This window comes from Quercus robur, chromosome 2 (genome assembly GCF_932294415.1).
Source record: "Quercus robur chromosome 2, dhQueRobu3.1, whole genome shotgun sequence".
Classification (NCBI taxonomy): Eukaryota; Viridiplantae; Streptophyta; class Magnoliopsida; order Fagales; family Fagaceae; genus Quercus; species Quercus robur.
Window position 1 is genome coordinate 79,889,649 of NC_065535.1, and position 13,791 is coordinate 79,903,439.

Consider the following 13,791-nt stretch of genomic DNA (forward strand, 5'->3'; position numbering starts at 1 on the left):
TCTTTAATATCTTTACAATATGATTTATATTGCTTCATCAAAAAACAATATGATTTATATTGCCTTTAAAAAAAAAAAAAAGTTGATTTAAAAATTGCAGCATCAGTATTCCATGGTGAAACATGCCACATTTTAAAAACTATGAAATTGAACTTGTGATGCACATGCACAGGAGTAGGTACCTACTTCAAAATCAGTTTTAAGGCTTTATTAGGATTTTTTTTTTTCATATATTAAGGATTTTCTATTTTTCTTCAAAGTGACTTTATTTATAATAATTCTTCTTTCTTTAATATCTTCACAAAATGATTACATTTTTTTTTTAATGCCAGCATTATCTAAAAAAAGATGATGGTCCACTTCATTTAGAAAATAGCACAAGTTGTGCGCAGCCACATTTTTTTATAGGACATTGGTTCAAGGTCAATGGATGCCAAATCTAATTGGTCATAGCATTTGCATATTCAACATTATATTATCTCACCACAGACCAAAAAATACCGATTACAGTCCTTGTCATAGTTAATTTCTAAATTACCACATGTCTATCAGAATCAAAATTCATGTTAGCACATACACCTTGTACCACACTAACCCATCCTTGCTGGCTAGGTAGCAGAGATATCATATTGCTAAAGGAAAATCCAACTCAATTCGGGAGCATTTTGCGGTCGGCCAAACAAACAGAATTTCAAGATACCAAACTCACAAAACCAGAAAGAAAACGTGGAAATAAAATTAAGAAACAGGAGCATTATGTGGTAGGCCAAACAAACAGAATTTCAAGATACCAAACCCACAAAACCAGAAAGAAAATGTGGAAATAAAATTGGGAAACAGGAAACAGATACCAAAGAATTTAGCAAGGCCACCAACCATACTGTTCTATTATAGAAGACAAAAAAAATGTGTTAGTTATGTTTGCATTCTCCAATCCAGAGAATCTACTTTTCTTGTACTTGGTGGTTGAGGACATATACTACTTATTAGCAGCAACAGACGTGGTTCAGAGTTCTGCACCACTTGTGCAATGCTAATTTCAACATGCAGTGTGGAAACCAAGCTTAGCAAGTTGATATATATATATATATATATTTATATATATAACATGTTCTGCTATGCTAAACTGTCAATCTAGAGGAGAAGTAAGCAAGGTCAGACATTAGAACCTAAGGCAACAATAGATAGTTAGATACCATAAAAAATCACATCTATAAATCACTCCAAGAAGCATTTTGCTACATTTTTGCTAGCAGCAAATCATGATATTAAGTTGTTCATAACATACTTCATAAATATTTGAGATAATTAATGCTTTTAATCACAAAACTCCCCACCTCAAGAGCAGTCATTTTGATTTTATGTCAAGAGAGGAGTTGGCGATTGATTCAAGATGGGAGGATTTGTGAAAAATAGCAATGCTCATTTATAAAATCAATCACCAACTTTTCTCACCGGACTATTGAGAGTAATAGAAGCAAGCGTAAATCGATTCATCATTTGGGTCTTTTTCTGAAACATATGCGAGCAAATATGGGTAAAAGGATCATTCTCTATTCAATTCAAAAGTACATGTACAATGAAATTGGGCTACTCACAATTTAATCTCAGAAAAATAAGTTGATGAGACAGCCAAGCCTTCAACATCATAAGTACGAACTAGCCTCTGTCTCTTGCCAGGTGCTTCAAGCCAACAGAACTCCAAATGGAATGACTTGTATTCTGCCACACTATTTGCCACATCACATGGGCATCCCATATACATGCCACCAGGCAAGAGTGTAATCTGGTAACCCCCATCAAATATAACTAAATTGTCTGACTGGGTACCCGTCCATGGAACATTAGTGGTAACTTCACCCCCAGTAGATGTTGAAGTAATATCCTTATTTTTTGTGGGGGAAAAAGAGAAAAGTGACTTAGAACATAACTTTACATAAACAGATCATAACATTATTATTCCATTTTTATCTTGTTTTAACAAACTGATGTAACAAGTAGTATCACAATATATCACTGCAGTATTTTTACTACTTAATCATATTCCAGAGCACGATTTGAATTGCTGAAGTACTTTATTATCCCAAAACAGAGAGAAATGAGCATGTCAGACAGATTGGGAAGCAATAATTGGCAGTTTAGAGTACGTAAAACCTGTTTGTTGCATGCTTTACAGAGAGACAATAATAATGTCAAATGCTTTATATCTTCATTTTTATTAGTCAAGCAGCTCAAATTTCTGCTGTTTACATATTATTAATAATAATAACCAGCTCATATTTATTATTTTCAGATTCATGAGGAAGTAATTTGCCTATGAGGGTAGGATACCTGAATAAGCTGACCCTTGTCATTTATTTCAAGCGATGAAACTGTATCAGCTTCAGCAATTGTTGCTCCATAAACACCACTGCGTTTTGTGATAGAGTGACCTTTCCACTTACCAAGATATGGAAGAATCCTGTTTGTGTTTCCCTGGAACTGAAGAAAGATATCTAATGTTACCACAAATCACACTGAATATGTTTCCTTGTAGTGGCAATATTTATTAAAAAAAATAAAAATAAAAAAATAATGTTGAAAACCCAAAAGCTACTCACTATCTGCTGCTCAACAAAAAATTGGGTATTAAACTCACTGTGGTATTGTCAAGGGAAGGAGGAAAAGGCACCCCATCACCTCTTTCCTCAAGGAAGATGAGAAGCATTTCTAGGATGCCCTTTGGGTCCATAATATGGAATGCTCTTGCTCGCATATCTTTCTCCAGTGAATAGAGGCAATTCTCGCATACAATAGAGGGACGACGAGATGGAAGCTTAAGATTTCTGCATGGTGAGGGGCATTGGAAAGAACAAGGAAGTAAGCATATTCATTGAGAAACAATAATTGTTAGAAAGGTTTATAGGTCCTCCACATAAAGGTATCAAGGTCACATAGTAGCAATCTGCAACTTGTAGATCCTCAATTGTGAAACTTTGTGAAAATGAAGGAGGTCCAAAATAATCAAATTGATAAGTTCCCATATGGGAGAGAAGTTTAAAATCTCATTTTTTTCAAGTTTTTCAAAACCTCACTTTCCTCTAGGTACAATTTTTTAAACAACACTTTCAAAAAGTACTAACCAAATCTCCAAACAGGACATTAACTGATTAATTATTATAATGTTTTAAACAAAAAGAAGTGTTCAAATTATTAATTTTCCAGTAATTGGACAACTGCTCAACTAATTGCTCTTTGTTATTGCCCACTAAGCATACACATGCTCATCCTATGGGCAGTCTGGATGGTTAAATAGATGACATACAAGTGAGAGTTTGACACTACGGAGACAGTCATATACCATAAGCATTTGCAAGCATCTACTCTTTCCACGTCGAAAGCGTACAACTTCTGGCCTATGTGCATACCATATCTATATGGAACTATCCATTTCTGTTTTCCACATTTGATAGTGAAGAATCAGCACTTCAAATGGAGCAACGGCCACTATTACAATTTATAGAATTTCATAATAATCCTTAAGATGATAATTTTGAAAGCATTTTGCACAAAAGAAAAAATTAAGAAAAACAGAAAATTTAATCCATAGGCTAGCTACAGAAACCTGTGGAAATGAATTGTATGGAATAATTACATATATATGGAAAGACTGAGCAAATGCAATCAAAAATCTAAACAATAGAAGCTAATACATAGAATACTGGCTACCTATTGACCAATATTCATTTTGTTTAATGTATTGTTACAATGAAAATAGACATTCAAAAATGACAACATAAACTTTGTAAAAATCTCCATCAATTGCAGCCTTTAGTTTCACCCAAAAATGGGCAAAACAATTTTCTATTCATTTTTTTTTTCTCATCAATTTTAACAGGCATGAACCATATTACTAAGGTGACAGCATAGTCCCACTATTAATTGCCAGTAACGTATAAAAAACATTATTAGAAGAAGTAACTTACTTTGGCGATTCTTCACCAGTGTCATCTTCCCCTAGAACCCCTTGCCTTAATACAGTCTCTAACATGCCAGCTGTCTGGTATCTTAAAGCAAACGCTCTCTCCTTTGGGAAAAAACCAATCTGCAGACTAGTTGGAATGGATATTCAACAGAAACAATGGGATCACAAAAACCTATTCCAGGAGAAAGCTGATAAGTGTACTCAAAACCTATTTAATGTAAAAAAATGCTAGAATACTTACCTGTTGATATTTGTCCACAGTGAACATGTTGGTTTCTTTAATTTTGTACTCTGCCCATTCTGGCTCATCATCATATCCCGAAATTGAAGTGCTTGATGGAGGCTGTTTTATGTATAACCTATATAGTAGATGATAATTAGTACAATAGAATCATACAGCGACAAAAAGTGCAAGATACACTGCTATTATTATTTGATATGATATTAAGGCCAATGCCCTCTAGAGCAAATGGCTTGTCCTCCCCCATTCATAAGTAAAAGGTAAGTTTATAGGTTCAAAACTATGCAGGAACGTGAGTTTTAATCACCCATTTTAAGGAGAAAAAAAAAAAACTTGATATCAACAAGTACCATAAAATTCTTGTTCCGGTTACATTTCCTTCAAAAAAACCAGAACCTCAATGAACTGCCATTTTTTCTTTCATTTCTTTTTTCCAAGTATAAAAAATGTTGTAACCAATACACAAAACTCCCACTTTTACAGGGTCTAGGAGAAGTGATTGGTATCAAAAGTGAAAATGAAAGTTAAAAAAAAACCCAAACTTGCTCATCAAAAGACTTGGTCGTCTACTCCCAAATTCATTACAAAATTCAGTATAATCATACATAACTGGCCACCATCATTAGAGACTGTAGCAACAATATTGCAATGCCAATCATTTCATGAAGATAGACCCTGCTTTGAAGCCCTATTCTGGGACGAACTCTCAAAATGTCCTTAATAAACATAACAATCACTTCCAATCAACAAATGTCCAATGCACCGCAATTTCTCAAGCAAATGGATCATGTTATACTTAAGCAATCTTCAATCCTTACATAGACTTGAGTCCAGTAAGTCCTGACATGGTTCACCAGACTTCCCCTTTCATTTCAAAATATTTTAACCATCATCATTATATCAATCTCAGAATTACGAACAGCGTTTTTCATCCAGTTTATTGCTCAGTGAACAACAATTAATCAATTAAAAAAAATTTGATCAACAACTAATGCTCATTAAGAGTGACACTTACGTCTGAATGAGACTAATGAGTTCATCTTCTCCATAGGAGCTCACGGCAAGCTTTGTACTCACTTTTTGCAACAAATTCCCGTAAGCATCAAATTGCTGCCAAAATTTTTTTAAAATCAGGACCCCCAGAAAACAAACAAAACACTTTTTTTCTCTGTTTGGCCTGGCAATGAAAGATATTTAAAACATAACTAGACACAAAACTCCATATTTGGAATCAAATATAAAATAAAACGAAAGACCCAGAATTCATTTTCTCAGAAACCAAACAAAGAGCTCAGAATTAGAAGAAGAATATATATATATATATATATATATACAAAAAGTAGTTAAAAGCAATTAGCAGTAAATGACTGAATAGACTTACAAAGAAAGAACCTTTCCACTTGCCCAGGTTGAGTTTGAAGAAGCTGTGAAGATTATCAATGCTCATGGAGTCTTCTTCGCTTGGTTTTTGAGCGTCTCCTTGTTGTTGGACAGTGGTGGATGAAGGTGAGTCATTGGCCCGGCTTACGGAGCTCCGGAATGTGTGAATGGAGCGGAGAAATGGGTTTGGGATGGAGATGGAGAGACATGTGGAGAAGGGTCGAGTTGTATGGGAGTTTGGTGGTTTGGGAATGGAAGGGAGAGAAAGTGAGTAGTAACAAATGGAAGCCATTGAAGTTCTGTGGAGGAGTGGATTAGTGTTGTCTCTTCACTCTTCTCTGATATACCATATCCTTGTTATCTGAAATGGGTTGGAGAGCTTGGGAGAGTTCAAAGCCCAATTTCAAATGGGTTAATATAGGGCTCTGGCCTTATGTCTGGATTACCTCTCATTATTCCTCGGCGAAACTACACTATTGCCATTAACGGTGTTACTTATATGACTAACAGAATAATAACTTGGCCTTTTTTTTTTTAATGATGTGGCATTTTTTAATTAAAAGTTTTAAAAAATAGTTTCCACGTTAGATGAAATTGAAAAATCATATTGTCAAAAACAAGGAAATTCTTCGGATCCAGATTATATACACAAATTACAAAACTCAAAAAAAAAAAAAAAAAACTAGAGCCCCAAACTAGTCATATCTGAAAACCCGAACTTGAACCATCATTGAACTCTATTATCTTGGATCTTTACACACAAACGGGTGGGTCAAAAACTAAGCCACTATCCACCTTATTAGACTCCTTCTGCAAACACCACTCAATAAAACTCCGAAACTCTTTCAAAACTTGCTCTGGCAAGCTCAGCGGCTCTCCGAAACAAATCGCGCACATCAAGGTCACCTAGTCAGGTCTTTGACCCGAAGGTAGAAATGGAAAATGACCCATATACAGCTCCAACAAAGTTAGCCCCAAACTCCATACATCGCCAGCGTACCCCTCGTAGTTCCCGCCGTAGGTGTCCGGGTCACGTTTTTTGTGTGAGATGAAGCTTTTATTTTTTTGTCTAGTGTCATAATTTTTTTTTTTTTTTTTTTGGATAAGTTTGTTTTGAAGACATGGATTAGTAGGAGAGTATCTTATTTTTGAGGCATTTTATGTGGAGTTGGAAATATATTTTTACCAAGTTGTCCTTATTAAACCTAGGGTCTAGAAGTATTTTTGAATCACATAAAAGTCCAATCCAAAGAGGAGAATCCTCTCTATAGATAGTATATATGTGTGTGTGTGTGTGTGTGTGAGAGAGAGAGAGAGAGAGAGAGAGAGAGAGAGAGAGAGACTAACATTGTAGTATTTATTCTATGTAATTAGAAAAATATTACTAATAGAATAAATATGTTTATTTTGTTATATTAATTGTTTTAAGTATAATGAAATTTTAATATCATTTTTTAAAGATTTATATGGTAAACAATTGATTTTTTTTTTTTTTTTATGTGAGAAACAATTGGTTTGAAATATGGTATTCCTACTAAAATTTAAAATTTTTTGCAACAATTGAAACAATGTCCAACAAAAAGGGAAAAAATATAATTGAAGGATATACACATTTCTTTAGTAGGCTTGAAACATGCCTATCTATATTAGCTACTATATTATGCAATTTTCAATTTGTAAACACACATATATATAGTATGATCAAATCACTATACTACTCTTAGTGTCTTTCTATTTTGTCTAAAAAATAACTAAAGATTACAATTTTTTACAAGGAAATTTATTGAAATATTTTTTTTATACATTGAGAGTTGGAGGTGGGAATCTGAATCCTGAATATCTCTATTGAAAATTAAGATGCTAACCAGTTAAGTGACAAACCAATTAAGATACAAGATTCTTGGTAAAATTTATTGAAATATTAGAGAAAACTAATAATAAGTTACACCACACTCAACTATTTGTATAAAATTGAGCCAACTTGTACTCAAATTTGAGTAGTGTTTCTTTGAGAAATGTTGCTCATCTTGGGGCTAAGGATTTTCCCTTCTTAATGAATTTAAGTGTTTTTGGTTCAAAAAATCTTGATTTTTGCAAGGAAGTATATGCTTTCCTAATAATTGCTTCAAGGTTCAGAAAAAGAAACAAACCAAGAACAAGAACCGAGCTCCTCCTACTCTTAAATATTTGAGCGCAGAAAAATGTTATCCAATTTTAGTGGAAATTAAGGGCAAGCTATATGCCTAGGGTTGTCCAGACTCGACCGGAGCCCAACAACCCGGCCAAATCGCCCGACGCCGACCCGATTCCAGCCCAAACCAAAGTCCAGTCGGTCGATGACGGGTTTTCGTTTCCAAGAACCGACACTAGTGGGTGAAGTGGTGGGTTTGCTTCTCCAAAACCCGAGAAATCCAAACCCAACCGGAGCCATATAAAATATTTGGCCAAATCTACAAAACAAGCCAGATCTAGCGAAAAAAATGCAAATTCCAGTGACTTTTTCCAGATTCCGACGAAGTTTTTTGTAGATTTCGATGAATTTTTTTAGTTTCCAACGACCGACTGGCATTCACCCTCACCCAAAACCGACTCGATCGATTGATTCCGACGGTCGGTTTCGGGTTTCTCCACTCGACGCTCATGGGTCGAGTCTGGGTTGGGTCCAAAACGGACCAAGCCCGACCCCTGAACAGGCCTATATTGAAGAGTAGTCACCCTTCCCTCCCCTCCTTTTTTTCATACCTCAAATAGTATTTTATCCATAATTTGTTGGTTTCAAAATATATGGGTTCAAATAGATAGATGGTTTGTAATTTAGGGTTTTGATTCTCATTCATCTATAAAAACTTTTGATATTTTAATGACAATTTAATGCTTCAATATCTTATAGCAATAGGTTATTACTTCAAAAATTTTATTGTAATAGATTGCAAATAATTGACATCTTATAGCAATAGGCTATTACTTCAAAATTTTTATTGTAATCAATTGCAAATAATTGACAAAAACAATTCGAGTTAAGTTATTGCAACAATATCTTTGTTGTAATAGATAATTATTTCTTGTTTTTTATTGCAATATATTATAAAATAATTCATATCAAGTGATATCTTCAACTTCATGTTTTCCATTACAATAGATTATCAAATAATTGATATTTAATTATAGCAAAGATATCTTCATTGCAATAAGCTATCGCTTTGAAATTTTCATTGTAATAGATTGCTAAAATAATTGGTATCAAGTTATTGCAATAATTTCTTTAATTTAATTTATTGCAACAAATTTTCCTAATGCAATTTTGTATTAAAACCTCTATTGCAACCAAAAATTATAATTTATTGCAACAAATATGTGATATTATATTTAATATCACTATACTAATGGACCAAAGTAGACCGATATGATATTGTGTTTATCACTAGAAAACTTGTTGCGGAAGAAATTTGTTGTGTAAAACATAATTGACACTGTACAAAATACACTAGGATTGGGTTTGAAGGGAAGAGAGGAAAAGGTTTAGGAGAGAGGGACATGGATTAGAGAGTTTAAAGCATCAGCAATAGAGGTGTTAAAAAGCTATAAAGCTATTTTTAACGCCCCCAAACTACAAAAAATGCCCAACATCAATGGTTCTAAAACCAAATTTTTTTGGCAATTTGCTACAGTAGTGAACTGCCAAGACTAGCAATTCACTATAGTAAGAAGGGATAAAAAAAAATTACTTTATTACATTTCTCTCTCCTCTTCTCATTATAAAAAAAATTCTCTCTTTTTTCTCTCTCCTCTCTCTTTTTTTTCTACTGAAGGTCTCTTCTTCTCAAAATTTTCTTTCTTCTTCTCTCATTTTTTCTCTAACCCTAGTGCCTCCATCTTCTCTCTCAACTGAAACTAATCGGCTTACGGAGGTGGTGGGTGTGGTGGTTCATGGGTGTGGGGGGTCATGTCATGGGTGTGGGTGTGGTGGGTCACACTGTGGGTTGATCGGTGGGTTGTCGTGGGTTGATCAGCCTATGGTGGTTGGGTTAGTGGGTTGCCATGGGTTGTTTTGCTGGATGGCAGTTATGTGTTGCTGTTTTTTTTTTTTTTTTTTTTTTTGGGTTGTTTGGTAGTGATGATGGTGGGTTGCTGTTGGGTTTTGTGAGGGGCGGTGGTGGTGGCTTAGTAGTTTTTGTGAGTGGTGGTGATGGTGGGTTATGGAAGCGGGTGTTGGTGGTGTGGGTTGTTTTGCTGGGCAATAGTTGTGCTGGTGGTTTTGTGCCTTTTATTGGGTTTTTGTGGCAAAGAGGAAGTGAGAAAGAAATTAATAAAAAATGAATAGTGTTTTGCAGATGGAAAAAATAAATGAATTGATGCAAGATTTGTTTGTGAAATTGTGTGTTGAAAAAAATAAAGTAGTTTTTTGAGATGTTAAATGTTAAAATTTTAGCTCCACCAATGTGGATGCTCTTAGGAATTTAATTTGATAGGATTTGGTTTTTGAAATAAAAAGAAAAATAGAGATGAAAGAATTAGATAATAAGAAGGTGAGGGTGGACCGGGTCAGACTTGGTCCAAAGTCCAACCCATTTTTATTACTAGATTACGTACTTTTTTTCTTCTATTTTCTATGACTCCTTGATAAATAGTTAAATACTGAAAAAGCTAACATTAATAATTAAAAAAAACATTAATAATTTAATATGATAAAAGTTGGAACTTTTTCTTTGGGTAGTGGAAATGATAGAAATCTTTTTTGTTTTACTGATTATTCGGTACAATAAGAAAGATAAAAGAAAGGTAGTATTCCATCCATACTACTCTACTACCTTCTCATTCACTTTATCGGACCTAGCTTAAGCCAGAGCCCACTATTGCATTCACTGTTTTAAAAACTGGATTGGATTGAACGGTTCAATTGGGATTTGGACCTTGAACGGGTCAAGTAAAAATAGAAAAAATCGGTAGAAAAACTTGTAAACACCAAGAATTGGTCATTTTTTTCGGTTTTTTAACCGTTCCGATTTTTAAAACCGTGATACAAAGTGTGAGAGATTGAATGGTCCATTCTATCCGCTTTAGTCCACTTGGTCCATTTGATCCATGTTATTCCATTTCAAGAATTGGAAAAGATAGATTTGGGTTGAGAGTACCTATTCTAAATCTTTATTTATAAATATTAAAAAAAAAAAATACAAAACTCAAACTTGTTTCAAATTCTGTTAAATTTTAGCAATTTAATATCAAATTTGTTCTACATATATTTAATGAAGCCAAACTCATTTCAAACTCATCTATTTATTCTGCTTAAAAAGAGACAACTTAACATTACTTATTGTTAAGTACTAAAACACTATTAGATCACATTCAAAGCTTAGAGTCACTATATTTAGTTCTGAAAATTGACACATATTAAGTAATATTAATCTATAAATATTTGTTGAACATTATGTGATTATTTCTACCGATTACTATTGCCATTTGTAACGAATATTGTCAATAAATTAGAGCTAGTTACTTCAAAATACAAACCATTTAATCATTTTTTTTAATAAGTATGTTATACATTTTTTTTTTGATGAGTAATAAGTATGTTATTTTTATATATGTGTATTCATTACCACTGTAAATAAAGGCAAAGATCTTCTCAAAAAAATAAAAATAATAATAATAAAGGCATTGAGACTTGAGTACCATGTGTTTATTTAGGCATCCGCACTATCCAAAGTCCGCATTTCACATGCTTATGCAGCTTATTGAAACTGTAGCCAGCGACCTAAACTGCCAAAACTCCTTCCATAGTTGAAAGTTGAAACCCTTCACCCATCTACTCGCTCAAAGCAAAACATGTTAGGCTTTATGGAACCTAGTTTTGTTTGATCCTATTGACGACCTGATCCGACCCGAATAATGTTGCGCGATTTTTAATGTGAGATTTTCTGAGGCTTAATCCATGGAACGGAGGCTTGGACTGTTGCCCCCGGAAAATTTTTTTGGCCCGTTTTATAATCCATTGTGAATCATGTGCGCAGGATATAAAAACTATTTTTGGTGATTAGGGTTGTGTTGTTGTCGTTCTTGAGAGACTAAAAACACTATAGCCACATTTTGTATTTTTTCCTGATAATAGTAAAATTCCTGCAACTTAGTAGACATTGCCGAATCACGTAAATATTTTCTTGTGCATGTGATTGTTTTTCTTTAGCTTGTGTTTTCTTTATTTTTTTTGTTCCTCACAGGTTGGGAATTTGGGTCAATTCACTGCAAAACACACACGGAATCGGAAGCAGATTGAAGCTAGCATATATGATTATATGAATATGAGTGGGCAGAGACGTAGAATTGAAAGAGCAGAGAGTTGCCTATCTTCTGTTCGACAAAAGTCCCTAACGAACACTGATGCTGACATTATCAGCACACTACCCGACTTTCTCCTCAGCCATATCCTCTCCTTGCTCCCAACCAAAGACGCTGTCATCACAAGCACTTTGTCGAGTAGGTGGAGGCCTGTCTGGACTCTCGTCCCACTTCTTGACTTGGACGAGGACCAACTTTTTAGAACACAAAATCAAACTTTTAGATTCCCGGAAATAGTTTCCAGGATCTTTATTCTTCGCAATACAGTTCTCAATCCCACACCCATACACAAGTTGCGCATCCGTTGTTTCAACAATTGTGTTCCGCTCCACATAGACACATGGGTCCGTGCCACCTTTCGGCATCGTGTGCAAGAGCTCGATCTCTCCATATGTACTGATCCTAATGAACCTTTGGAGTTGCCCCGTAGTGTCTACTTTTGTTCAACATTAGTGGTTCTCAAATTGGAGGGTAACTTTAACATTCTTATCAATCCTCCTTCTGCTTGTGAGTTCCCAAGTCTAAGGATTCTAGAACTTAGAAATGTTAAGTTTGCAAACTCTGACTCTCTCTCCACCCTCCTCAATGCCTGCACTGTCCTCCAAGATTTGACCCTCAATGCAAATTTCACAAATTTGGACAATTTCAATCTAATTGTACTCATAGACACGCTGAAAACATTAGATTTACGTGTTGAGTCTTCGTCCTACAAAGTCCACATAAACACCCCAGCTCTCGAGTACTTTTCTTTCAGTGGTCCTTTGGGCGAGGATGTTGTGTTGGAAAACCTTCCCAACCTGGATGATACACTAATTGACATTGACGTACAACATGGTGTGAGCATTCAAGATTATGCAAAGAGGGTACGGGACTTCATGAGACCACTTTCTAACATTGTAGACATGGAACTATGCATAGAAGTTGTAGAGGTAAGGGCGCTTTACCATTTTTCATACTCTAACTCTATGTCATTACTTAATTTGCTAATTACTTAATAATATTGTTGCGAGTGAGTTGTGACCTTGTGAAAGTATCATTGTTGCTTTTATGCAGATCCTTTACAATGCTTCTAGTCATGATGATATTCCCATGTTTCATAATTTGAATTCCTTGAGCCTTTTTGGTTTTCATTATTTTGAGTGGCGTGTAGTACAAGTCTTGCTTCATCGGACTCCAAAGCTTCAAGTACTTGTCTTTGATTTGAGTGCTGATCGTAGTAGATCTGCAATTGATGGTTGCTTACAGAAGCTGCAAGATGTTCCTGAATGTTTGTCATCACACCTTACAGCCTGTCATTATAGAGAACTTTCAGGGAATGAGATTGAGATGGAACTTGTTAGACAGATCTTGAAGGCCGCAAGAGTGTTAAAGACTATGAGGATATCTGTTGAAGATACTCTAGACTCAGAGGTGAAGCTCCGAGTTTGTGAGGAAATAAGCAAATACCAAAGGAGCTCTCATTTTTGTCAAATTGCATTTGACTAAGGATATTTCATTTTTTACTCTCTCTCTCTCTCTTTTATTGGCAAGACGCAACAACTTTATGGTAATGCCCATTGTTCTTTGCATCTTTCATTTGATTTTAATGGATTCAAGATTAGAAATATTTGTTTATTGGTGAACTCTCTCTCTCTCTCTCTCTCTCTCTCACTTGTGTTTTCTTTAAAAAAAAAAATGCATATAATATATAGTGCTTGCTATATATCCACTAACCTTCATATAAGTTGGGGACCTCATTCAGCTTATAGTTCTAAACTTTGTTTATGCTGAAGCGAGTCCAACCATCATGGTCCCATCAATTTTGCTCTGAGGGTTATTGACGGTGGACCTAGTGGTAGAGCTAGCTTCTCTTTTGTTAAGATTTCAATCT

At 34.8% G+C, this 13,791-nt stretch overlaps 2 protein-coding genes across 2 annotated transcripts; one reads left to right on the forward strand and one right to left on the reverse strand.

Moving 5' to 3' along the window:
• Positions 1–1,469: 1,469 nt before the first annotated feature.
• LOC126715223 (uncharacterized) lies at positions 1,470–5,973 on the reverse strand. The gene is made up of 7 exons (XM_050415732.1): positions 5,587–5,973; positions 5,221–5,315; positions 4,206–4,323; positions 3,966–4,084; positions 2,639–2,825; positions 2,332–2,481; positions 1,470–1,885 (listed from the first exon to the last, which is right to left on the reverse strand). The coding sequence occupies exons 1-7, from the start codon at positions 5,875–5,877 to the stop codon at positions 1,595–1,597; spliced, it is 1,251 nt and encodes a 416-aa protein (XP_050271689.1). The 5' UTR covers positions 5,878–5,973; the 3' UTR covers positions 1,470–1,594.
• A 5,303-nt stretch (positions 5,974–11,276) lies between these two features.
• On the forward strand, positions 11,277–13,527 carry LOC126715224 (F-box/FBD/LRR-repeat protein At5g56420-like). The gene is made up of 3 exons (XM_050415733.1): positions 11,277–11,493; positions 11,804–12,850; positions 12,975–13,527. Exons 2-3 carry the CDS (start codon positions 11,879–11,881, stop codon positions 13,404–13,406), a joined length of 1,404 nt encoding a protein of 467 aa, XP_050271690.1. The 5' UTR covers positions 11,277–11,493; positions 11,804–11,878; the 3' UTR covers positions 13,407–13,527.
• The last annotated feature ends 264 nt before the right edge of the window (positions 13,528–13,791 follow it).

Excerpts from the sequence above, each read along its gene's own strand:
- LOC126715224 (XM_050415733.1), top strand. The coding sequence starts at position 11,879 with ATGAATATGAGTGGGCAGAGACGTAGAATTGAAAGAGCAGAGAGTTGC. Across the intron at positions 12,851-12,974 it reads TATGCATAGAAGTTGTAGAG|ATCCTTTACAATGCTTCTAG; the intron begins GTAAGGGCGCTT and ends GCTTTTATGCAG.
- LOC126715223 (XM_050415732.1), bottom strand. The coding sequence starts at position 5,877 with ATGGCTTCCATTTGTTACTACTCACTTTCTCTCCCTTCCATTCCCAAA. Across the intron at positions 4,324-5,220 it reads CTCATTAGTCTCATTCAGAC|GTTATACATAAAACAGCCTC; the intron begins GTAAGTGTCACT and ends TCTACTATATAG. Across the intron at positions 2,482-2,638 it reads CTTCCCTTGACAATACCACA|TTCCAGGGAAACACAAACAG; the intron begins GTGAGTTTAATA and ends ATCTTTCTTCAG.